At 44.0% G+C, this 24,929-nt stretch overlaps 1 protein-coding gene across 1 annotated transcript in view; it reads right to left on the bottom strand.

Annotated features, from left to right (window-relative positions):
• KCNK9 (potassium two pore domain channel subfamily K member 9) overlaps positions 1–24,372 on the bottom strand; it is a 96,720-nt gene extending 72,348 nt beyond the window's left edge. The window contains exon 1 of the mRNA XM_021532469.3: positions 23,772–24,372. Within this exon, the coding sequence (XP_021388144.2) occupies positions 23,772–24,354 (583 nt within the window). The 5' untranslated portion in view covers positions 24,355–24,372. The remainder of the gene's footprint in view (positions 1–23,771) is intronic.
• Positions 24,373–24,929: the final 557 nt, after the last annotated feature.

The following is a 24,929-nucleotide window of genomic DNA, read 5'->3' as shown; positions in this document are numbered from 1 at the left end:
TAGATTGTCTTCCATTCACAAAGGACTTGGGGATCCCACCATCAAGGTTCCAAAAATACTATTTCCTTCCCTATCACTTGAACTTGTTCCTCACTTTGCATCTTACTGAGCCATTAGCAGAGTGATAACATGAATCTCACCCAAGTCTGTCTTTACTACCCGACTGGTCCATCCACTCCTGTTCTCTTTGGAACGATGACAGGTACAAAGGACCATGCCAGAAAAAGAGACTGACATGAAAACCGAGAGAAACTCATGCAAACACCATCACAACTGTGCTCTTAAACTCAAGCAGCCACATTCTGCCACAGTCCTATTAAAGCACTGCTTTAGGAAAACAGGTCTTCATTACTCAGGAATAAAAAGTCACAGGGCAGGAAAAGCATTCTCTTATGTTAGGATTAAATACTCTCAGTTGTCTGTGAAACCTGAAGCCCACGTTTTTCTGGGAATATTATTTTCTGGGAATATTATGAATTTTAGAGGCTACTGAATAGTTCAAGAAAGAATTAAGTGGCACTTATTTATAGCCACCACTGTTCACCTACTATGTGCTGTATTAACCCTTCAGCAGCATAGCCCAGGTAGAAATTCTATGAAATTCATGCAACATAGGCTAAGGGTCAAAAAGGCAGATAGGCAGATTGGGATGGTGGAGGGTTTGGAGGGTTAGAAGGGGAGCAGTTGGCTTGAGATATAATTAAAAAAAAAAAAAAAAACAAAAACACAAAACAATAAAAAACCCAAAAAAAACCCACAGAGTTATGCATGGAGAATGAGTCTGTTAGTGAGTGCTGCAGCAAGAAAGCAAGAAAAAACAGCCTGCAGACCACAAGGCTACATTTTTTCCAAGACTGGCTCAGACCACTCTATCTCCTACTCCACAAACTACAGATTCTTTCCTTCATGCTTTGTTAAGTAGGATGATTTCTATGCTGTTTTATTCCTGAACCACAAGCCAGCATAAAGAATAACTGATAATAAGCTATCTTTTTGATTATTCTGGTGTATGAGCTGGAGATACTATTAAATAAATGTCATTTATAACCTGTTTGTATGCCACATGGGAAACCAGGCATTTCTCTGATGCAAGAGAGCTTCCATCATGCTCTCATGCAGAAGACCCCCATTACTGCCTAGCACATATTGGGGCATTTCTGGCTTTACCTGCCCCAGAAATCAGCTGCACTGTTCCAGACCAGCTGCTTCCTCACAGCTCAAAGCACTTTGTAGTGTAAGCACTAACACAGCACAGCAATAGCTTGAGATGATAATTTAGGTTGCTGCTCTTTTTTAAGTGTCTGGATTTTTACAGGCTGTCTACCTTAATTCTCTTTCCCATTAAAACCTCTATGGGGAAAATGAGCACAAATTTGTAAAAGGAAAAAAAATCCAGGAATTTGGAGAATAGTAACAGGTGCATACAGAAATTGAAATAACACATTAGTTCACTGGATTTGAGTTGGGCTTCTAAATCCCCAGCCAAGCATCTATATATTATGTGTTCCAAAAATGCAGCAAAAGACAAGGAAAGGATTCATTCTGAGAGTAGACTGCACATGTAGGGGGAGAAGAAGGCACAAATAACTATATCACTTGTAGATAACTCAAATTAAAGGTAGAAGCAGAATGGTCCTGTGGCACCAGGTACAGAAATGTACATATTTTTTTTGTCAAGCTTACAAAGTAAAACTCAAAACCTTTTCTCAGGGGCTTGAAAGATGTGGTTGTCATGATTATCACAGTATTTTATTCAAATTTAAAAACTGAGAACCAGTTCAGGGTACAAAAACCATGAAAGGTTTCCTCCTCATCTGATCACCATTCTACAGCATCCCTGCTCCCTCTCTTCTCCTTTCTCTTGCTGGATCCTTGCTGATAGAATGGCTCATTTTTAACAGCAAACATAGATTAAGTGTTCGTTTCCCACCTTCTTCTACTCCAAGTAACCTCTGTATATGATCCTGGGGATGCCTAATGTGTGTTAAGTGTTGAATTGAAAAAAGAGTGTTGGCTTGGCTCTGCACGCATGCCAAACTGCAGCTGTTGTGACTGGAAGAGCTCAAAAATTCATGAAAATTCAAGAAAAAAGAAATTAAACAGCAGAGGCACCAGAAGAGTGTAGGTAAGCTTGCTTGAGCAGGAAAGAGAGCCAGCCCCAAACATGGGGACACATCACCTACAACTCAAACCAGCAACTGCAAGGACATGTTGGTTTGTCTTGATGGCAGATGGAGCTGGGAAAGGGAACTTGTTGGGACCACCCTCCTTTTCCTGGGGTGTTATGCCCCAGTTCTGGACCCAGGCTCTCAGAGAGTTGTGCCACCTGTTCTAGACCTACTCCATCCCCAGGGCTGAATGAATATTGAATTTGATTGTGCTGGTCCACCCACAGCATCTCCAAGTCTAGGAGAAGAGCAATCACGCACCTTGCCCATATTCTCGATGAGCCCTGTAACTAATGTGCTCCTTAAAAAGTCTCTTTTCCCTTTTCCCTTCACATTTCCATTGCAGCTGGCCATTTGCCACAACAGGGAAAAGCAGCACAGGCAGCAGCACAGAGCCTGTGACAAATCACTGCAGAAGCAACGCAGCCCTGAGATGCCAGTCAGCTCCGCGTCTCCAGACAAAGGCAGCAAGGACCAAGCACTGAGGTAGTTCTATTCCCCTTCTGAGTTTGCCTTAGGCACTGCAGATTTTTCATGGACTCACAGAGATTGTTGTCTCCCTTACCAGCAACAGGACTCATCTTTCCAAGCTAGTCAACCTGGTGTGCCTTTTGCAAAAATACCACTGCCAAAGCAATTAACATTTCCTCTTTAACTTTTTGAGTCAAGGTAAAAGCATTCAGCCTGAAGAGTGTGGCTGCTATCATAAAAGGCTGTTGTGCTTTTCAAGGGGCAAAGAGGATCCTTGAAATAGCTGAATACACACAGGCATAGCTAAAGCTTTGTAAGTAACTCACACAGTGAGGTTTGGAAGGCAGAACATAAACAGGACCAGATTGAGGATCCTGGCAATGCACATCCTAAAAGCAGGTGAAGGGGGCCAGCAGCAAGCCATGGATTTTCCACCCAGGAGCTGAAAAGGAAATTGTAAAGTCCAGGCAGTACAAATGAACCATCTATTTTTGAGCTGCTAAATTTGTTGCAAGCCCTGAAGCTTTTTGTCTGTAACAAAACAGAGCCAGGTATAGAAAAGGTGAAGAAGCATTGTGCTGCAACACCCCAGATGAATTCCAGGGTCCTGATACATTTGGCAGGGCAGCCCCAGGAGAGGTGTGTGTCAGCACATCCAAGACAGCAGCCATGCCATGGTCCTGTCAGGAGACACTGCTGTGCCTTCTAGCTGGCCTCTTTTCAGCACGATGAAAAGATGATGCCACATGCCAGGCGAAACCAGTCATGTGGATGGCTAAAAGTGTCTAACACATGGGGATCACGTGGAGTGAGATGCAAAGGAGCAGCTACGCTGGGGAGAATCAAGAGCACAGCCAACCCTACCCTCCACCTGCAGGGCTGACAGTGCCCAGCCCAGAAGGCACTCAGTGGAGCATGAGGAACTCTCCATCTCTGCAGAAGATGCTAAGGCAGGTGGGATCATATGAGGAATAGATAAAAAGTCCTTGGCACGAGCCCTGCAGGGGGGCTGGGTGAGAGGGTGACTTTGAGCAATGTGAAAACCTGTCTGCCAGAAGTTGGACTGAGATCCACCAACTCATTCCACACAGCTCCCCAAACAGACACACTTCCTTTTCTTAGAAGCACAGATGCCTATATATATTTAAATCACTGCTCTAGTCAGGGGTTTACTAGCTGTAAATTTTGAAACTGGGGGGAAGGGAATGGCACTGAATATTCCAGTATGTTTTTTTTTTTTTTCTCTTATTAGATTATACCCTTGTTTAAGAACTAACTGTTCTTTTACTTGGTGTCCTTTTGGCAACCATCTCTACCTAGCAAGACGTGGGTGTGAGCACTCCCCCAAGTTCGCCTGTACTTGCATAGCAAGTTCAGATGAAATACAGCACAGAAATTGTACTCCTGCAGTCCAGGAGCAGGAGTATTTAGAGCAATTAATCACTAAAATGAAGAAAAGGCAATGACTGGCACTGTAGAGGAAGAGAAAAAAAAATGTTAACTTAGAGCACTACTGAAACGTGCTCAAAATCCACAATCCAGGGAGGAGGCAGCACGTCTGCCTCAGCACTGCACTGAGGGCAGCTGAACATCACAGGCACTTTGGAGTTGTGTGCTCACCATCAAAATTCTTCTCCGGGGCGGTGCGGCCGCCAGAGTGGATTTGGCCGGTTCCTTGCACCCCAGGGTAATTCAGCTCCCTCCGGTCACACAAGAAATAGTGACAAATTCAGTGCTCCCCGAGCGTGGTTTAACCCAGACAACAGCTCCAGAAAGGTTTGTGTGGCCCTGCCCAGGCTGAAGATAGAAGCATCAGCATGTCTGCCACACATTGCAGCAGCTTCCCTCCTTAGAGATGTGTTTCGAAACACCCAGAGCTGGAAGGTGGCCACAAATTCAGGTGAAGTCATTAAGAAACCTCTGAGGCTGGAAAATTAGTACTGCAGATTATTGATCAATGGCTTTAATGACATAGGTTTAGCATTTCCATATTATCTAATCCTGCTGAGGCATAACTGTTCCCAAAGCCAAATACCTCTACAGGTCAGAACAGCACAAAGAGTTTTATGACTCTCTCACCAGAGTTTTAACCCCAAAGTTTGCTAAAGCGTCGGTAATCATTAAAAAAAGCTGTGCTACTAATGAGGCTGATGCTAAAACCAGTGCAGAGAGCCCACAAAACCTGTAGGCAAAACACTGCTGGGATGCTTTGATCCTGCCTGTATTGGAACTCTGTGAGCTGTGTGAACCTCTTATGTTGTATGAGGCCATAATACAGATAGCTGTGCAGTGCAAATAGCCTGGTGACTTATGGTAGTGCTTATCTCTGGAGGCTTAAAAAATAAAATACATAGCTTCAGACTCTTTCAGAAAGGACAGTGCATCCTGCATCCAGATCCCTACAATCATACATGACATAAAGAAAACCCTCAGCCAAGTCCAATTACTACCACCAGGGAAGGTCAATCAAGTCATGACTGTTCTAAACTGCACTTGCATAAGCTGGGATGATCTATACCTGCAGGCTACTCTGTTCAGGGGGGAATATCTTGGAAAAACTTTAAAGCAAACCAAGGCCAAGACTTCTATTCTGAGCAGCACAAAACCTCAAGAACTTGCCCCTTTCCTCTCTACTAACTTCTCCTTTTCCTACATCTCCAAGCTTTTCATGGCCACACAACCCTGTCCCATCTTTCCCAGTTCTCTTTTCTCATCACCCACTTTCCCATCTGCAATACCATTTGTGCCAGCTGTGACTGAAATTTTTTGGTTTCTTCAAAACACATCTCCAGGCATTTTTCCTCACAGCATCTTGGATGCAAAACATGTCCCTGAACTAACCCACAAGCCCAGTATCTTTCTTGGGATAAATTCTTCATCTGATCAGTGATGGTGGCAACTAAGAGCAATTAGCAGAATGTAACTGTTATTACTTTCCTCTCCTTTCATCCTACTACTTGTTACACTCATTTGTGACGTGTCTCAAAGTAACAAATTTTTCTAAAGTATAGACTTACTCCTGTGTTTTACAGGTATTCATCAAGTGAAAATCAATGTGAATTGGTACCTCATGAGTCAGCAGACAGAAAGAGCAGTTTCAATGTCTACGTACAAGAGACAGTAGCTTTCATTAATACTCCACAAGCTGACTTACTTCCTCAGGTGCAACAGAAAAAAATCTTCCCAGGAATGTTTGTGTGACAAATAGCTGAAGAAGTGGATTACCAAAGGATTTGGAGTTACCAGGTACCTGACTCCTTTTTTTATAAACTGTCCTGAAAGACATATTTTTCTCATGTTCTTCAATGACTTCACACTCCAACCAACATGTTTTCTAAACCCATATTTGGCAGGTATGAGGTTCCTCAGCTTGGAAAGCAGCCTCCTAAGTGCAAGAGCTACTTTTGAAAATGGAGCTTTAGTTCTGTGGTCTTCTAAACACTTTTTTGAAATTACTCTGAATTTCATGCTGGTAGGGAGCCCAGTGCAGCAGGGCTTGAATCCAAGGACAGGACCAATCATCATGACTGGCTCTCAGTTCCAATGAGTGGCAAATCAGAAGAAAACTGACATCAAATCCAATTGCACATATAGCTGTGCTACTGTCACTGCCAAGTGGTGAGGCACATGATTCAGCACATAGAAGTTCACCTTCTTCTCAGGTGGGCCTTACAGTCTGTGCTGAATGTGAACCACACTAGCAGCAGCCCACTTCAGAGGGCTACATCTAGCAGAGCAATGGCTGCAGCAGGTTGTGATTCTGGAGTGCAGATGTACTCTGGCACCTGGAAGGCTTTAGAAGAGAGCGCACAGACACAAAGAACAAGGTTGCATGTAAGGTGGGTGCCTGCACTGAGTTCCCTGTATCAGTGGCCCCCAAACTTTTTGAAGGAACCATCAGTGATGCCAGATTTGGTGTGACTGTCTCACCTCTCCCAACCCATGCTTAACTCCAGTCCATTGCACCACTGCTTTCCTACCCTTTCCTGAAACTACTGTGTTGAAGGGGTCTCACAGCTTGAGCTAAGATGAAACCAGTGGTGGGTGAGAAAGAGGTGGCACTACACACATAGCAGGGTGACAGCTTCTGCCCTGACACACCCTGCCATTACTGCTGACATGGTCATGGCCACCAGCCATGTTGCCCCCATGCAACAGCTGGACCCTGACCCCAATTCCTGTTGCACTAAGACCAAAAGAGAACCAGCAGCCAAAACTGCACCACCTCCATATCCCAAGTGCTGTCAGCTCTCTGCCAGGCCCTTGTGCCCAACACAGCCCCCAGACACCTGGAGGCCTGAGCCTTGTGACTGTGCTCAGCTCCAGTCTTCCCAAATCCAAGCCAAGTCCATGTACACTATCCATGACTACCTCCTCACTCCCAAACTTAGGAAACATTCTCAACCAATTTTCCCAAATGAGTATCTTGCAGTCTCAGTGAAGTGCCATCTTCTAACAAAAATACTTCATTCCCAGACCTCCATCCAGCTCTGAAAAGCATCTGTGAAAAGCAGCAACTGATTTCATGTACTGTTGTCCAGCTGGATATAGAGAGCAGGTTGATCTTGGCACATGATTTTTCCCCTTGCTAGGACACATGTTTCAGATTGGTAAGTGAACTCAGTCACCAGCCCATTCTCCCTGGCCCCTGCTTTGCTTTTTCTAGTTATTTTAATCCTTTGCTTCAGTACAACAAAGGAAGAGAGTGGAAATTTTCCACTACCCCAGTGTCTGGTTCTGAGCTTGAAGTCTCCACAGTAACATGAAGATTGGAGGATGCTTTGCAGCTGAACAGAGACCTCTGTTCAAGTAAAGGTTGGTCCTTCATTAGATCAGCCCACGGGTGAAATGAAAGTGTGGTGACATTAGTGAACACCCTACTAGAAGCAAAGAAAAGACTGCAGACCCACAGATGAGTCACAAAATCTGTCTGTTCCAGTGCTCTAATTACATTGCTCATCCAAGAAAAGCCTCTTTTGGAGCCATTAGGTCAGAATCTGTTCTCCCCTAGCTGTAAATCCCTCATAACTCGGTGAAGTCAATCGATTTGTATTGGTGTAAGCAAAATCAAGCACAGTGCACTTGCACAGCCTTTGATCTTTCTGTCTCCCTCTCTGAACACAAGCCCATAGAATGCCATTAAAGAGACAAGAATCCCAGGCCCCTGAGTCTCGTGCATGCTGCAGGCACTCTGAGCAGTGAGATCAACATCAAGCACTGCAGGGAGGTGGAACAGAAGGCAGAGGAGAGATAAGAACCCTCTGTATCCCCTTCAGGGTGAAAGGCTGTGGACCTCCCAGAGGGCCTACAGACACTTGTTAAAGGGTTGGAGCACATTACATTAAAAGAAAATAAATTATCTATCAATCAATCAGTCTGTATTTCAAGTAATGTTATCTTTCTAGAGGAAAAGCAAACACAGGGAGGCACAGCTCCTGTGGCTCTCCAGCACACTCAGCACATCTTTGATGATGCACGGCACTAAAACTCCAGAAGACCAAAGACCACCAAAACCAAACATTTCTCTTTCAGGAAATCACCTGAGTGTAGGATTCCAAGCAATGGTCCATTTTGTCCTAATAGTTGTTTCCAGCTTCTTCCTCTTCTTCAAAGTCTCTACCAATGTCCTGTTCAGGAAATCTTGCCAGCCCCTCCTTGCCAAAGAGCTCTGCACTGTGAATGGAAGCAAAAGTCACCATCCAAAAGACACAGGATGTTCCCTCAATATTAAGTATATTAGACAGGCAACCAAAGAATGACACTGGGTCACAGGAGCATTTCCTCCTGTTAAATCTCAGCTTCTACTGAGATATGCTCTTCTGGTTAGGAAGAGCATCAACCACCTGCTTAGTCTGCAGCCTCAACTCTTGCTTCCTGGATAAATAAGAGTACCAAGTTCTCAAGGGAACAGAAGAGGGAATGCTTACAGCTTTACAGCAGCTTGGCTTGAAGGAATTCAATAGGGAAGACCACAAGAATCGCTTGAATACTACTGATTGTTTTGGAAGACATGAAGAGCAAAGGAAGGCCGTGAGGCAAAGGCTGGAAAGCATTAGGACATTTCTCTCTCTCTGACTCCCTCCAAGCAGAAGAGCAGCTAAGGAAGACAAAGCTTCTAGAATGCAGAAAGCTGAAATGCTGTCCCCTCCTCTTGGACATCCTGAAGCTAACATTAGTGAGAACATTAGTTCTCACAAAGTGATTTCTTTAAGTTAGTGGAAATTATTCAAAAAAGGAGTTCTCAAGGAGTTTTTTTCTATTAACATTGTAAAACCAATTAATATCTATTGATTTTGTATGTATATTTACATGTCTCTGACTCTTTTAATGCTCTTTTGGGTTCAAGGGGAAAATCTCTTCTGTTATTTAACATAAATTTCTTTCAGGCCTTCTATCCCAGGCCTTTCCTTCAATACAACCCTCTCCAAGTTCTGAAATTAGATCCCCTGGGTTCTACATTTTCCACAGAACTGAAACGTGCACAGTATGATGTAGACAAAGACAGCAATATCTGTAATGGCTAATATGGAACCGTATTGATTTTGTTGGTTATATGATCTTTGTTTACTTTTTTAAGCCCTGTTTGAGAACATTTTCTATTCCTTTTGGGCTACTGACATATTTTCCATTTGCTACAGGAGCTAATATCGATGCTCCACCATGTGTGTGTAAATTTGTTGGGTGAGTAGGAGGAGATGCTTCCTTCAAAATACAGGCTCTCCAGACCATATTCTGCACACATTTATCTTCGTTTAAAGTCAACAAATACACCAAAACAACCAAGTTTTGCAGAGTTTACAGAGAAAAACTGATTGTAATCTGTTCCAGTCTGTCAGGATCCACCATTTTTTGTCTGTTGGGAAAGCTGTGGGTGTTCTCTCCCACTCTCTGTTGTTGGAAGGGGGTGGGAACACAATACCACATGGGAATAAAAAAGCAGCTTTACGGTGAACTGATATATGAACAGGAATTAACAGGGTGGTGGGAAGGGGATGAATCAGCCAGTCCCAGGGAAGACAAAGAAATTTTTCAGACACTACCCTGGATCTCACCCACTCAGACACAGCATCTTTTCTTGGCCCCTGTGATATATCACTTCTTCCTCTCACAAAAACCTAGTATTGCAGGATCAAGAAAACCTATGAAAATGGCCCTGCTAGGAGCAAATCAACTGATCCTACACCAGCCAGTGGTGCACAGTCACTCCATGAGTGCCAAGTCAACCCAAGGCGTCCAGAATGCTTCTGTGTAAATGAAGTTCAGCCCAGTGATGAAGTCTAGAAAATATGGAACCCAACAAAAGTTTGGGCATCTGCACTTCCAGAACTAGGAAAGCATTCATTCCAAGCTGTGGAAGATAGAAGAAATACATGGTCATTATCTCTGAGGTTATCTCAACAGCAGGTATCTATGCCACTCTTATGGTAAAAGACCCAGACTTGAAGGCCATGGAGGGGGAAACAGATTTTGAAATGCAAAAATAGAGGCTGTACAAAGGCTTAGAGGGTTCTTCTGGGGAAAAAAGTGCATTTGGGCTGAAATATGTATGGTAAATTATCTGTTCTCCCCCTGGTGCAGGCAAGTAATTCCTCTCACTTTAATGGACAATTTTATGGCTGCTAATAACATTTGTAGCTTAGATAATGACAAGGATAATCAAATCTCATGCTTGAGGGCATAAACTGATTGCTGCGGGGGTTAGCAACAAAATCGCCATTGCCATATATTGCACAGGTGTATTATGGGATAGATTTCCTTCCTCCAAAGTAGAAAGGCATTGGTGTCTGCCAAGATAACAGATTGGATGATTGTCTGTGCCATGGAAATTTCTAGTTTGTATGCATGGAATTTAGGGAAAGAGGAGGAACCTCTTTGTTTCAGCATTACAGAATATTCAACCCAAAGTGCCAAGTGAGCAGAGACTGCAAGATGAATATTGATGCCTGTCCTAGCAGAACAGCTCTCTTAAAGCCAAATTCAGCATTGACCATCACAAAGTCCACTATCAGACCGTAAATGTCGCTGTACATTCAGCACAGCATTTAGAAACATCCATTGAGTGCATAATCCCAGAAGCTGAGGGTTGGGAAAAACCTCAATAAATCATTGACCTGTGGCAGGATGCTCAGATCCTCAATCCATCACTTAGGGGTTACTCAACTCAGCAGGCAGCTCCTGCAGAGCAGCTCTCAGCCACCCATTCCTAGGAACATATGGCTGGAAGGGCCTCAAAAGGTAACTGAGCCCTTTCAAAACTGAGTCAGGCTGAAGTATACCAAACCTGTGTGTTTTGGACAATTGTTTAACCACTTCTGACAAATATACCACTACTGGCACTCAGGAGGTCCCTTACAGATCATGTTACAGCTGTTTTCACAGCTGAGGATCAACATACATCTGGGTATGTATGCAGAAAAAACTTATCAATGTCCTCTTTACAACAACCTTTCCCATGTTTGAAGTTGTTATTATTCCCCTCCTTCATGTATTTCATATAGGCTAAACAATCTCTGTCCATTTCACACTAAATACAGGTTAATTTTTCTTCCAGCATTTTGATTTTTCTCATCCTTCCTTAAAACACTGTGTGCCCAAAACTGGACTCAGTTTCCAGGCTGAAGCCTTACCACTTTATCAGCATGATGTTGTAGTACTTGCACCTAGTCAGTTTATATCATTTTTTATGTGTCTTTGATATTTTCTTCTTCGGTATAATTCTGTGCACTTGACTTTATTGAATTTCATCATATTGATTCCAGACCATTTCTTCAATCTAAAAATCATTTTGTATTCTGCTCCTGCCCTTGCAGTGCTAGCCACCCCTCACAATTAATGTGTGTACTCTCTGTTCTACCAGATAAGCCATTAATGGGAAACTTGAATAGTACCAGCCACAGGACAGACCCCTGTATGACTGCATATGTTATGTCCATCCAATCTGACAGAAAACCAGTGATAAGTATTTCTGTATTTTTATCCTACTGTGAAATTATCTGGTGGCAGATTTAGCAGATCTGTGGGTTTGTATTTTCTGCCCCATTTACACCTGCATAGTGTATGTGTTTTTCACACATGTAATAAGCCCAGTTACTGTCCAGCCTCTGGTCCACTATGTGTGTCCATCCAGATTTTGAATCCACCTTGCAGCTCAACCCAGTCTAGGATTTTCTACTGCAGTTATGAGAACCCATTGTTATTATCATGCCACATACGTAATAAATGTCACAACCAACTGGTTCCCCCTCCATCAGCTATCGGCTGGAATAAAAACAACCCAGAGAAGTCCAGCGGGAGTTACTCAAGAAAAACTTGGGGTTGTTCCAGCTTGTCCCTTGTTATCCCCTAGGTACTTTCATGCTGATTAACAGCTTGGTCAAATATCTTTCTGAAGATCAAATTTAGGCTGACTGAGCATTAACTGCCTATGTTCTCTCCTGTCCCTTTTTTAAAGATAGGCAGCATGTTTGTTTTTCCCTGCAACTGCTACTGGTAGAGCTGTTCAAACAGCAGCCGTAAAAAGCTGGTGACACTGCTAACACCAAGCAGTTGCTGTTAGAAAAGAGGTTTGATTCTTATCCTGATATTCAGCTGAAGACAGAATTGTAGAATGCACGGATAGTCCCTCAGGGAAGCCCAAATCTTCAAAAAAAAAAAAAAAAAAAAAAAGGACAAGATAAACGTAGATAGATCCCAAGCAAGATCCAAGGCAAACTTCAAACAGCCTGTGTGTGTAGGGAACCATTAAAAATGCAGGACAGGGAGGCCAGTCCATACCTTGCCGCAAGGCAGGACAGAATGCCAGGGTCATTCCTGACAGATGCTTGTCCATCCTGTTCTGCAAGACCTAGCAAAGAGGAGCCCAGGGCACCCCCCATCAACACATTTCTGTTTCACAAGTATCACTGCTAGAAAGGTCTTTTTTCTCTGTCACCACTGTAATGCTTCCTCGCTGTTAACATTTCTCCTTATTCACTGTGCCACATCCAAGGTCTTCAGGAACAGACTTGGAGTTTTGATCAGATTTTAAATGGTCCACAGGCTGGATTCTTGTCAAAGAGATCACGAAAATAATTTTTAATTCCTCAACACCCCACCTGCAGTCAGATTCCATCTAGTTATCCAGTTCAGGACCACACATGCCCAAGAGCCAGCAACTTTCACCATGACAGCTATTGCTGGATACTCAGAGCCAAGGTTGCATCCCATGCCTCCTCCTCTTCAATACCACCAGGCCTTACTGTGTGTGATCCATCTTGGGAAAAGAAAAACCTCCTCAAACCATTAAAAACAAATCTATGTTACACTAAAATGCCAGCAGCACACCAACATCATAAGGATACTGATTTCAAACATCAGACAGCAACAGCAATGAAGCAAGTCTGAGACTTTATAAAAATTGTTTCTGGTGCCAGTCCAGCAAGTCAAACCAGACCTGAATGCAACCCACAGAGCATAAACTATTACAAGTACAGGAGTGGTACAAGACCTTCTGAAAGAAGATATAAAAGGGGGTGGATATCTGGGGAGAAAAGAAAAAGTAAACCATTCTGAATAATACCTAGTGCTTTTCAGTCATAAAAGTAAACCTCTCAGATGGGCAGTACATTCAGTAACTGACTTGTAGCACTGCTAATTTGCCTGTGTTAGCCTACATCTCTAGGTATCAGCTCGTGCTCTTTCCTCTGACTGCCAGAGTGCACTCATTAAGGCAAACACATTGCTGCTGAAGTACTAATTGTTTTCAAAAGTGCCCTTTAAATAACAGGCGTTTTACTACCAGGCAGGATGTGTTTTAAGAGATTAAGCCTTTGTTGCCAAAAGACTGGATAATAATTTATTGTTTGTCAGAGAAAAATACCAGAAATGAATGAAAAAGCTGATAGGGCATCAGTACAGATTGAACAGCAAGCACCTCCTTCCTCTTCTTGGGATCTTCATCCCTGCATGGAACAGCAAAACAGGGGAGGAACTCCTAAGTAGAGAAGTTGGAAAGATCATTGAATTATCAACATATCAGTTGAAAAGTCACTAAAGAGTTCAGGTCAAATCACTGGGATTTCCTGGTGCTTCCAATGGCACAGATCCAGTGTTGCTGTTTTAACTATCAGTTGCCCAGAACCAGCTCTATGTCATTTCTAACACTTTTAAGTAGTACTGAAATAAAATAGAAGGAAGAGAAGAAGAGGAAGAGAAGAGGAAGAGAAGAGGAAGAGGGGAGGGGAGGGGAGGGGAGGGGAGGGGAGGGGAGGGGAGGGGAGGAGAGGAGAGGAGAGGAGAGAAGAGACCCCACACAAACCAAAGAAAAAAGACATATTTGGTGTCCACAAGCAAACAAACAGTAGATCAGGAACTATTTTAGAAAACATGTAAAACTCATGGTGGGTGGATAACTTTAATTGTTGGAAAATACTTTCACTCCCCAAATATTGGTCTCCAGACTACCACATCCCAAAATACAGGGTTTTTTCCTCTTTGGCAGTCTTTTTTTGGCTTTTTTTTTTTTTTTTTTTGAAAGCTTAGTATATGTGATGATCCTGAATAATGCTGAAAGAGCATCATTTTACTGTTCTAGTTCTCAGCAGGAAATACAATATGTTTTATTCTGTAAGGAACTCTTCTAAAATTCATGGTTTACTCTGGAAGCCCAAGAAGTCCCCAAAGGCCAGAAAAAAATGTGAGCAAGCATTGAGACTTCAAATCACCTCTACAAGTATGAGATATTTTTCTGATGCAAGATTGTAATGGAGAGTTCAATCATCTTTATTTCATGAACTGCTTTTAAATATTCTTGATGCAGTATCTTACATGACACAGCCTGCATGCAGAGCCTTATGGTCAGGGCTCCACGTCCTTCCTGGTGCTGGAATTCATTTTACTGCAGTACAGTACTTTGTATGTATCCAGAGCAAAGTTAAATTAAGCACCAAACTGCAGATTTTTTAGAAATTATTACTGCTGCAAACACTGTTTGCACTGAGTGAAGTCAGCCTTGTTTCACCATAACAGTTCAAACTACTAACAACTAACAGCAACTGTTCATTAGTTCAAGTAATGGAGATATATACCTTTGAAACAGGCATATTTGACACCTTTTCCTACTGTGCCTGGTCCTGAGAAGTTCCTTATGAATGTGAAATGCAGCAGTGACAAATCAACACTCAAGTAGTTTAGGTTTGTTACAACATTTAATTTCTGACATAGCCTGTGTTAGTTTAAACATAGGAGGAGGTCATCCTCTCCAGAGGACATCAAAAGAAAAGAGGGTGGAAGAAATAAAATATTCTATCTCCACCCAAAACACCCTGCAATGAGTTAATGGTAGCTGAAATTGCTGACATTGCCAATTGCCTTGGGAGTGGATCTCTGTATTTCTACCTTCCCTTCAATATGTCAAGAATATCCCTAAATTGGAAGTCTATGAGCATTTCCTTAGAGCTAATCTCCTGCACTACACAATTAGAGAGAGCTGCAGCAGATTTCATTCATCAATCTGTGCCCTCAAGCCCTCTGTGAAATTTTTCTGCCTGAGAAGGAAGGTCCTCTTCTATGATGGGAAAGCAAGGAGACAATCAGCTTCCCATCAGACACATTTTAACCCCACTACTTGCCTTGCTTTTCTCTGAAGCTCTTTTTTCTTTCTGGTGCAGGGAATTGAAAGGACAAAGCAGTTTGCTCCCTCCTAATCATCCTAATAAGTAACAAATACATGAGCCCTTAATAGAGAGATTCCTTTCACTGGCATGCCCTAATCACCTCCATAATGAAAGCAGTTAAAGAGGATATTGAACCCTTTAACCAACTGATAACTGCCTAAGCCTCCTGTGGCAATTGGCCAGGTATTAATGAAAAAAAGTCAATGAACTCCTTAAAAAGAAAAATACTGCTAAGAAACTTCAGGGATTCTTCCCCTGAAACAGAAAAAATATAACTGCATATTACATATAGTTAAGGAAAAAAGAAGCATCTCAGTGGATCAGAAGATGATAGATAAGAAGAAGTTGTTAATTGTCTGGGAGTCATGAAAGTAAGGAAAACACACAAACAGCAAGAACCACACGCCACCAAAAAAAACTAGAATCAAAACATCAACATTCTTCCTCAAGAATTCTCTTTGCTCAAGTTTGAGGTATGCAGTAGACATGTAAGTTCAGCGTTTCACTTTCAATTAAAAATACACAAATCACCATAAATGTCAAACTTCAACTTCATTACTAAAAATAAGTAAATCTCTAAACTGTTTTAAAATATATTTTCCATAAGTTGGTTTGCTATAGAATGTAGCTCCTTACATTGGAGAATTCTTGTCAAATAATGGCCTGATCCAAAACAAGATGACTCAAAATATTTTCTCTGTTACTTATAATAAACCTTGGATCAGGCCTTTATTTCTGGGTTTGGGGTTTTCCATCTGTTTGTTTTTTTTTTTCTTTTTTTTTTTTTTTCCAAATATTCTTTTATAGAGGTGGTATCCATAGACACTCTCACTTTAATCAAAGGAAGTGCCCTAGCTGCAACACCAACAATATCAATTTTAGTAGTAGCTAATTAAGTCAGAGATACTTGGTGGGTATGGGTAGCATGGTAATCTACCTAAAATCAGCAGATTCCAAGGACTATAATCCTGAGAAAATAACAAATTATAACTAATTTGCATTGCAGCAATGCCCATGGGTGAGATTTCTGAAGGAGTCCACAGCTTCATCCAAATTATCCAAAAAGAGGAGAACGGGCCTGCTACACACAGCAAATATCTGTTGCAAGTCCACAGTAACCTCTTAGTTTGACTTACAGACATCAAGGACTTGTTAGTTCTGCATCACCAGTAAATGTCCTTGCTAATGTGCTAATGTCTGTTAGAGGGGAAGGGGATCTTTCATGTGACCTCTAACTATATCCAGCCAAGGATCTTCAGTAAAATCCATAGCAAGTAGATACCTGATAGCCTAAAGAGCCTTTGACAGAAGACATAGAGTAATAACAGAGATAATTAGCCCGAATAGCACATGAACCTGCATGAAATAAAGCTCCAGGTTCTGCTATTACTGCATGTCAGAAGATCTAGGCTGCAGAATTTTGCCAGTATCACCTTGAACTCCTTATGGATCTCTGCCTTTGGTTCATCTCCACTGTTCAATCTGTCTGCAAACTCATGCCATGTTGTCCAAAAGAGAGAAAAGTGAGCAGTTTGGCAATGAGAAATAGCTCCCAACCTGAATCTTCAGAAAGTCATTTTCTCCTCTTGTTTCTAAACTGAGGATAATTTTTACACAGAAGTGTTGTGAAGATGAATCACCTAATGTCAGTACAGCATTCTGAATATAAAGTTCTGTGCAGCTCCAGCTCAAAGCCATGAGAAAGGATTTCAGCATTTTTGGGGTTATATGCTCCAACACCGAAGGAACTGAACACCTCAGCTCACATGGCATTTGAGGAAACACAACAGCATTCTCAGCTGTCCTTCATGCCAGACCAGCACCATCTGTCCCAAAACTCATGGTGTCCAACAGGGAAGCTCTCCATTAATCAGTTTTCCTTTGGTCAAGCCTCATAGCTGTGAAGCTGTCCCAAGAAAAAGCAAAATGTTTTTATTATTTTTATTTGAAGCAGGCATAAGCCCACTGCCAACAGCTAAATTTCTTTCCTTATTCTTAGTCAAAAATACCTCTTTCACTTCCAGTTCTGCCCTGTGAACCTCTGCTTGCCGTCCTTTTATCAGCAGGATCATCTTCTCCTTCAGCTAGCTTCTTTCCCAAAACACTTACCAACATGTCTAGCTTCTAACCTTGACTGTGGGCAAACACAGATATTTCTATTCTGACACTTGCAAGGGTCAAGTGGGTTTACTGGCTAGAAAAATCATGGGTTTACTGGCTAGAAAAATCATCAATTAGCAAAAAAGTGGACATAAAGTGGACAAAGAATTTCAAATACCTTTGGGGTTTTTTCTCAAGAAAAAAAAGTTAACCCAAGAACTACTAGGTCTCAAGAAGTAGGGGGGAAAAGAACGATTCAGAAAATCATAGAATATACGGCTGATAACGATTTCAAGAGGTCAGCCAGTCCATTTTCTTTCCCAAAGGCAAAAGGAGCTGCAACGTATTCATTCCTGGGAAATTTTTGTGTTATCTCTTTTTAAAACTTAGGCAGTCTCTACCTGCACACAACCATCCTGATGGCAGGGAAGAGTTTTTTCATGGTTCCTCTAAATCTCACTTGCTTCAGGTAAAGTAAGAAGTTATGAGTATTTAAGAGGAAGTGAAAGAGCACCAAATCCTAAAAAACTACAAGAGACTAATTCCTCCAGTGTTTTTACATTAAAGAAATCTTCAGACAACTACACCTAGCTCAGTGGCCAGAGGTTTCTCAACATTTCCCCAAAACTGTTTTCCAACTCTTACTATTATGTTTACACTGCCAATAAGCCGTACTGTGGGAAGTTACAGCTCAACATAATTCTGAGCTGTAATGTTTACTAGTTTATCAGTGATTTTTAAAAAGCTTTTGCCAAAGTGCCTCTGGCAGGAATCCGAGGTATCATTGCAAAACCAGTTTTCAAGAACTCAAGAACTTTATCCACAAACATGAGCAAAGTAGCTTTGAAGTCTCCTTTGTTGGCAGAACACTATTCTGGATTTTTTCTAATTTTCATCAGACAAAGAATATAGTGTGAAACAATCTTCCAGACTATTCTAGTTTTGCAGGGGAGAAAAATCCTACACACAATCCATCTTCATGGGGTTCACTGTAGCAGACTTCCTTCTTGCTTTGGAGATACCACCAGCAGATATTCAGGTCCAGTATTCTCCACTAAAGCTTCAGGTGGTATGAATGTACTTCAATGTATCTACAAGCATTTGTCTCACCAGAAAGTCTTGCTCTCTGCTTTCACCTGAATTCATTAATAATTGATTGGCTTAATCTACTCTGTGCTTGTTTGGGTTTTTAACAAGATATGACCTTCATGGTCTTGACAAGTTATGAATGCCACAGTTAATTGACCAAAACATTTGTGTCTTTACTCTTAATCGCTTCCCTTACATGCCTTATATTCTTCCTTTATTTTCTTCCTTTCCATTGCAGGTTGTCCATCTGCCACGATTCCCTACTCAAACCTTTTCAATGGAATGGCTCTAAATATTACCATCCATCAAAAAACAACAGCAGACTCAAAATACCAGAGGTCAGTATTAAAAGAGGAGCAACGTACAAAATAATTCACTTGTGAGAACACTTCAATCTTTTTCTAACCCAAATTAGAGACATCACTGTCCTACCAAGTTGGTGTTTTTACACCCATTTTATGGAAGGGTAAAATGATGCAGAGAAAGAACACAGAGACTCAACCGCTATCCCAAAATGGATTTAAGCTTGTGTTTGCTTAGTTCATTAATGCAGTTCAAACTCCCTGTCAGGACACCATCTGCCAGAAGTATGAAATGTCCTCATCTGGATGCAGACAGCTCCTGAGTGTTTGGCTACTCAGCAGCCAACCAGCTGTCAGTAGGTGGATGTTCCATTCACCATTACAGGTATTGCACGACATTCTTTTTAAAAGTATTTTATCTGAATAGTTCACTCACTGCTCATAGTAGGTTCTGAAAACAGAGGCCTAAAAGCTAGAAAAAGAGACTCATAATTCACAGCACAGACTGTCTTAATTTTGCTCCCCTTACAGTCACTTCTCAGGAAAAAATAAATTAATAAAAATTTTCAATCTGTTTGTTGTTTCAGTTCATTTTAGGGTGACACAAGCAGCTTTCAGTTCTTTGCATTCTGCACAAGCCTCCAGAAATATTGAGTGTTTACTAGAGTTTGGTGATGTTAAATCAAATACAACTATCACCCTTTAAGGCCTAAATGATAAAGGGATATCATACCAATAACACATTTTGACAGTGTTGACACCTGCTACAGAGAAGCAGTTTAATGACCTATAGAAAAGGGCATTAAAACTTGCTAGAAATCCTAGAAATAAACCTTTATTTTTGGAAGGTTGTGTTTTCATTCATAGTATCAAGCCTTTTGATGAACTCTGTGGCATATTCTACAGCCTATCTTGTAAAAGACAAATAGCTGTATGAAGAACTTCATTAAACCACCCTTTTTCATCATTTTGACTGTGTGAGTGGAAATGGATATGAATTCATACTAGCTCACTCTGAAACAAGACCAATCCTGAAATGAATGCAGCACCTGGTGACAGCCAAGAAGAGCTTATTAGCTGGGGTTTTTTTAATCACCTAAAAACTTTTACACAATTCAAGCATAGCCAAAACTTTCTAGAAGCTGGAGGAGAAGAAGGGGAGGGGGAGAGGATTTTCTGCTAATTGATTATAAGAGCAGACTCATCAAGTGTTGTAGCATCTGCTGTTGTCAACCCTTCCATTGTGATGTTGGTTTACAAGAAAAAGAAAATGAAAAAAAAAAAAAAAAAAAAGGAAAGAAAGAAAGAACAAGAACATTGCACCTGAGGAATAGAAACACATGTTTTGCCCCAGGTTAAAAAAAAAACAAAACCACCTGTTTCCATATACTTGATTAGCTCTCACTTTTTTATTTAATACTCAGCTTAACAAGTGAGCAACAGCCCCCAACCACCCGCCAATAAAACCTAAATACCATAGATTAGAAGAAATGAGAGACTTGACCAAATCTCAGTGCTTTGCCTCACTCAGGATATTTTTTCCACGGGAAGCAACAAGCTGCAGAGCTTGCCCAAGGAGGGGAGTCCGGAGCTGCAGCGACGGATGGGAGCCGAACTGTCAGCAGCACTGCCCGAGGGCTCTGCCGGAGCTGTCCCTCCAGAATGATGGACCGGGGACAGTGCTGGAGCTGTCCCTCCAGAATGATGGACTGGGGACAGTGCTGGAGCTGTCCCTCCAGAATGATGGACCGGGGACAGTGCTGGAACCACGTACTAGGGACACTGCTGGGGCTGTCCCTCCAGAACCACGGACTGGGGACACTGCTGGAGCTGTGCCTCCAAAACCACGGACTGGGGACACTGCTGGAGTTGTCCCTCCAGAATCAAGGACTGGGGACACTGCCGGAGCTGTCCCTCCAAAACCACGGACTGGGGACACTGCTGGGGCTGTCCCTCCAGAATGATGGACTGGGCACACTGCCGAAGCTGTCCCTCCAGAACCACGGACTGGGGACACTGCCGGAGCTGTAACTGCAGCACCAGAGCTGTCCCTTCAGCACCACAGACTGGGGACACTGATGGTGTTGTCCCTTCAGCACCAGAGCTGTCCCTTCAGCACCACAGACTGGGGACACTGCCGGAGTTCAGAGCTGTCCCTTCAGCCCCACGTCTCAGGGGCAATGGGACACCTGTTCCATGGTCTGGGGACACTGCTGGACCTGTCCCCGGCACTGGAAGGGAAGCGCCAGCCTCTTCCCGGCTACTGATGGGCCATAGCCAACCATAAACACCTTTGATTAAATTAAAGCCACAGTAGTTGAAATCAGCACAGCAAAGAGGTAATCGCTCCAGACATGTTGCTAGCCTGGCAATATCACAGAGTACGATTAAGTTAGACATAAATTAGTCTGCAACCATATGCATATTGCTCGACTTTGTGGTCCGCCGATTCCTATCACTGTTTTGTCTGAAGGGATGTTTTGTGGAGATAGAGGTACCCTTCCAGATTAGGCAAGGTCTTTGTTCATTCTCTTTTAAAGGTCAGCCTGCAATGATATTTAAGACACACTTTTGCAGGAGTACGTACTGAGTACAGCAGGTTCACCAATGCACACCCCACTGTATGTGCTTCTGGAAGTCCAGAAGGTTTTAGAGGGGGAAAGATGTATATGAGAACATACACAGAGATTTGAAAATAAATTACCAGCATAAAATATTAATATGAACATTTTAGATCACTTTCCTGTAAAAGAAACATAGATAAGAACTCTTATTTTTCTAAGAACTTAAATGAAGTCGTTTTTTGAGGGTTTTTTTCGATTCGTGAGACAAATTAGTTTAGGATAAATGCAAAATTAAAGAAAAATCTTCCATGCTGACTTTTACAGACTAGCAGTAGATCAGATAACATCATTAAGCCACTTTAGTACTGAAGAGATGGTACAAAAAATAGAATTTCATTTGGCAAGATGCAGAGAGCAACTATTAATAAACTTTTGAAAGATGGATCAGATATCCTCCCAGAGCACAGCTTCCCAAGTGAACAATTGTTACAGAATGTCTGTAACTTTCTGCACCATTCTTTATTATCAGTCTTCCTCCCAGTGGTTCCCTGTTGCTATACACATTTTTAAATTTAAACAATTCATACATCCCAAAGCACCTCTGCCTACAGAAATGCATTTTATCCTCTGCATGCTTCCTAAAGAAATCCCAGCCCTCTAAAGGAGAAATGCTCCAACTTCCCATGCAGGTTGTACTCGTTTATGGGTACAATACCATCAAAACTGCTGTACAAACAGCCCTTTCTACCTGTCACCAAGAGAGCTTAAGAATGCAGCAAGTATTGCAGGCAGCCCCTAGGCAGGAGTGCAGGGCACCATGAGTACACAGGCATGTGTGTGGAAGACTTGTTGTAACACAGAGGAGCACAACAGAGCAGTGTTCACTTAGCACACACAAGTGGCAAGAGACGGGCTGAGGAAGAGAGACTCAGTGGTCAAAGGAGGAAAGTTCTGACATTGTAACGAACAGCGGGAAATATAAATCATCAGCCAAAGTTGCATTCTACTTTATATTCTATAACCTGTTAATATATGCATTTGTATTAGTATATCTAATAACAGAAAGGCAGAGGAAATTAACCCTTAAACATCTTATCTTTGTAAGGGCTAATAGGCTTTATACTGTCAGATGGTCTTTCAAAGGAAATTTTTTACTGCCCCAGATAGAATATAGCCAAATACAAACATAAGCAGACACTTTTCAAAGGGCAGCGGGCAACATGTTCTGCTGAAAACTCAGTATCTTCTGGTGGCAGTGTGAAAATTTATTGTAACAATCCCTACATGGCAAAAAGACCAAGTCCTTCTGTATTAATAAGAGAGCTAATTTCATGTCCTGTTATGTATAATGCACTATCAAACAGCTACTGAGTTAGAGGGGTCTTTTCAGACTACCACAGATATTAGAAGTTCTGGGAGAAAAACATTATTAACTGCCATAGTAAACCCACCTTAAAGAACACAAAACCAGCATGAGTAAACCTGCTCATCCAGCCAAAGCCAGAGTTGTAGCACAGTTCTGTGTGCACTCCACAGCCTCTACTCACCGTGGTATTTATTTTTATGGCAGAAAAGCAAACTTTGTGACAAATTCTCGCCTTTAGCTGCGGGAAGCAGGGAAGTACAAAATGACAGCCTGTGGCTGTGTCCACTGACTGCCCCTTAACTGTCCTGGGAAGCAGCACATCTGGGAAGCTGGGCAGCATGGATGTGACAGCGGGCATCATTTTGCCTGTCAGACTATGTGCCCACAAAGGGGAAATGCAGACTGTGACCTGTTGTCACATCAGATGCTCCAGTTGCAATAAAAACTCCAGGAACACATTGTCACTGCCCAGGGTTTGAGCACAGCTGTAGGAACCACCACCACTGCCCTTGCCAACTCCAAAACAAAGTTTGCAAAAGCAGGTCTATCCATGCCTGGCTACATTAAGGGCTTTCCCAGCTGATCCAGTTCCCATGCCCTCATCATTTTGATTCTCCTCCAGCTGCTTTTTTGCCTAAGCTTTTCTTGTGTCTCTTAAGGTGGAAGAAGGAGTGCAACAACAGGGCCTTCTTCCTGAGGGGAACGCCAGGAGTGTCACTCTGCCTCTTCCCTCTTCCTCCTTCTTCCTCTCCATGCAAGCCACAGCACCATGGTAGCCACCTGGCCAGTGCCAATGCCCCTAGCCAAACCAACCCCACTCTTCTCCAGTCACACACGAGAGATGGAGGATCCATCAGGAGAGGTGCAGGACACGATCAAGTCCAACAAGTGCCCAAGAAGAGCATTAAATTACGTAAAACGGGAGGGAAGAAAAAGACTCGTCCAGCACAGACACCTTTGCATGCCACAGCCTCCCTGCCCCTCTGCCTTTTTTCCAGCCCGGGAAGTTTTTGCCCCGGCCCTGGCCTCACAGGGCCTCCCCGAGGGGAGTCACTCACCGATGGTCGTGATGACCGTGATGGCAAAGTAGAAGGAGCCGGCGAATTTCCACTGGACTCCGGCGCGGTGCGGCTCGGACTGCATGATCACCAACTCCAGCTGCCGGTAGTCCTCGCTGGTGATGTTGTACTTTCCTTTGAGCCGGATCTCCTCGGCTTTGAGTTTCTCCTCCTCCCGCATCTCGTTGTCGGACTCCAGGGCATCAAAGACGGCAGCCCCGACCAGCAGGTAGGTGAACGTGCAGATGATGAGGGACAAGGTCCGCACGTTCTGCCTCTTCATGGCCGCCAGCAAGGGGCGAGTGAGGGGACCATGTCCCCCCCTGGCCGCCCGGGGTTCCGACAGGCCGCAGCAGCTACAGCAGGGGAGCAGCTGCCGGGGGGGCCGGCGGCGCCCGCCGCCGCTGCCGCTGCTCCGGGGCAGCTTGTGCTGCGGCGGCGGCCGCTCCCCGCCCGCCTGCTCGGGCTCCTGGGAAGAAGAGAGGCACAGGAGGCTGCTGGAGCGCCGGGACCAGGTGCCCTGAAGGCGGGAAACTCTGCGCAGGACCTGCCCAAACCAAGCCGTCCCAGTGCGCAGGGCCATCCAGGGCACCCCCCGCTCCTCCCCAGCACCGAGGCCAGGGGCAGGGGGTCCCCGCCGAGGGGCCGGCGGCCCCGGCACGGAGTCCTGCGGCGGGCGGGTCCCCCCGCGAAGTTGGCGCGGCGGCGCGGGGAAGGGTCGCCCGCAGCCCGGGCGGGGCGCGGCGGGGAGGCGGAGGCCGCCGCCGTCCCAAGTTTCTTCAGGCGGAGCGGCGGGGCCGGGGGGAGCCGGGCGGCGGCAGCGCGCCCATCCGCGGAGGAGGAGCGGGGCGAGGGGAGGAGGGCTCCCGGGCTCCGGCCGCCGGGGACCCGACCCGCCCCGGCCCCGGCTGCCTGCGGGAGCGCCGGCCGGGAGGGTCGGGACGGGCTGGGCGCTCTATTCCTTCCGCCGCGGTGCGCGGAGGGCGGCGGGGAGCCGGGCAGCTGCTGCCTGTGCTGCTGCTGCCTGTGCTGCTGCTGCTGCTGCAGGTGGCCGCGGCGTGGGCAGCGGAGCGGCGTCCGGCGCGGCGAGGGCGGCGGCGGCGGTGTCAGGCGGCGGGCGCGGGGCCGGGGGCAGCATCCCCGGGCTCGCCGGGCCGC

The sequence above is a fragment of the Lonchura striata genome, chromosome 1, assembly GCF_046129695.1.
Source record: "Lonchura striata isolate bLonStr1 chromosome 1, bLonStr1.mat, whole genome shotgun sequence".
Classification (NCBI taxonomy): Eukaryota; Metazoa; Chordata; class Aves; order Passeriformes; family Estrildidae; genus Lonchura; species Lonchura striata.
Note: the sequence above shows the minus strand (reverse complement) of the source record. Positions and strands in the feature narration are given on the sequence as shown.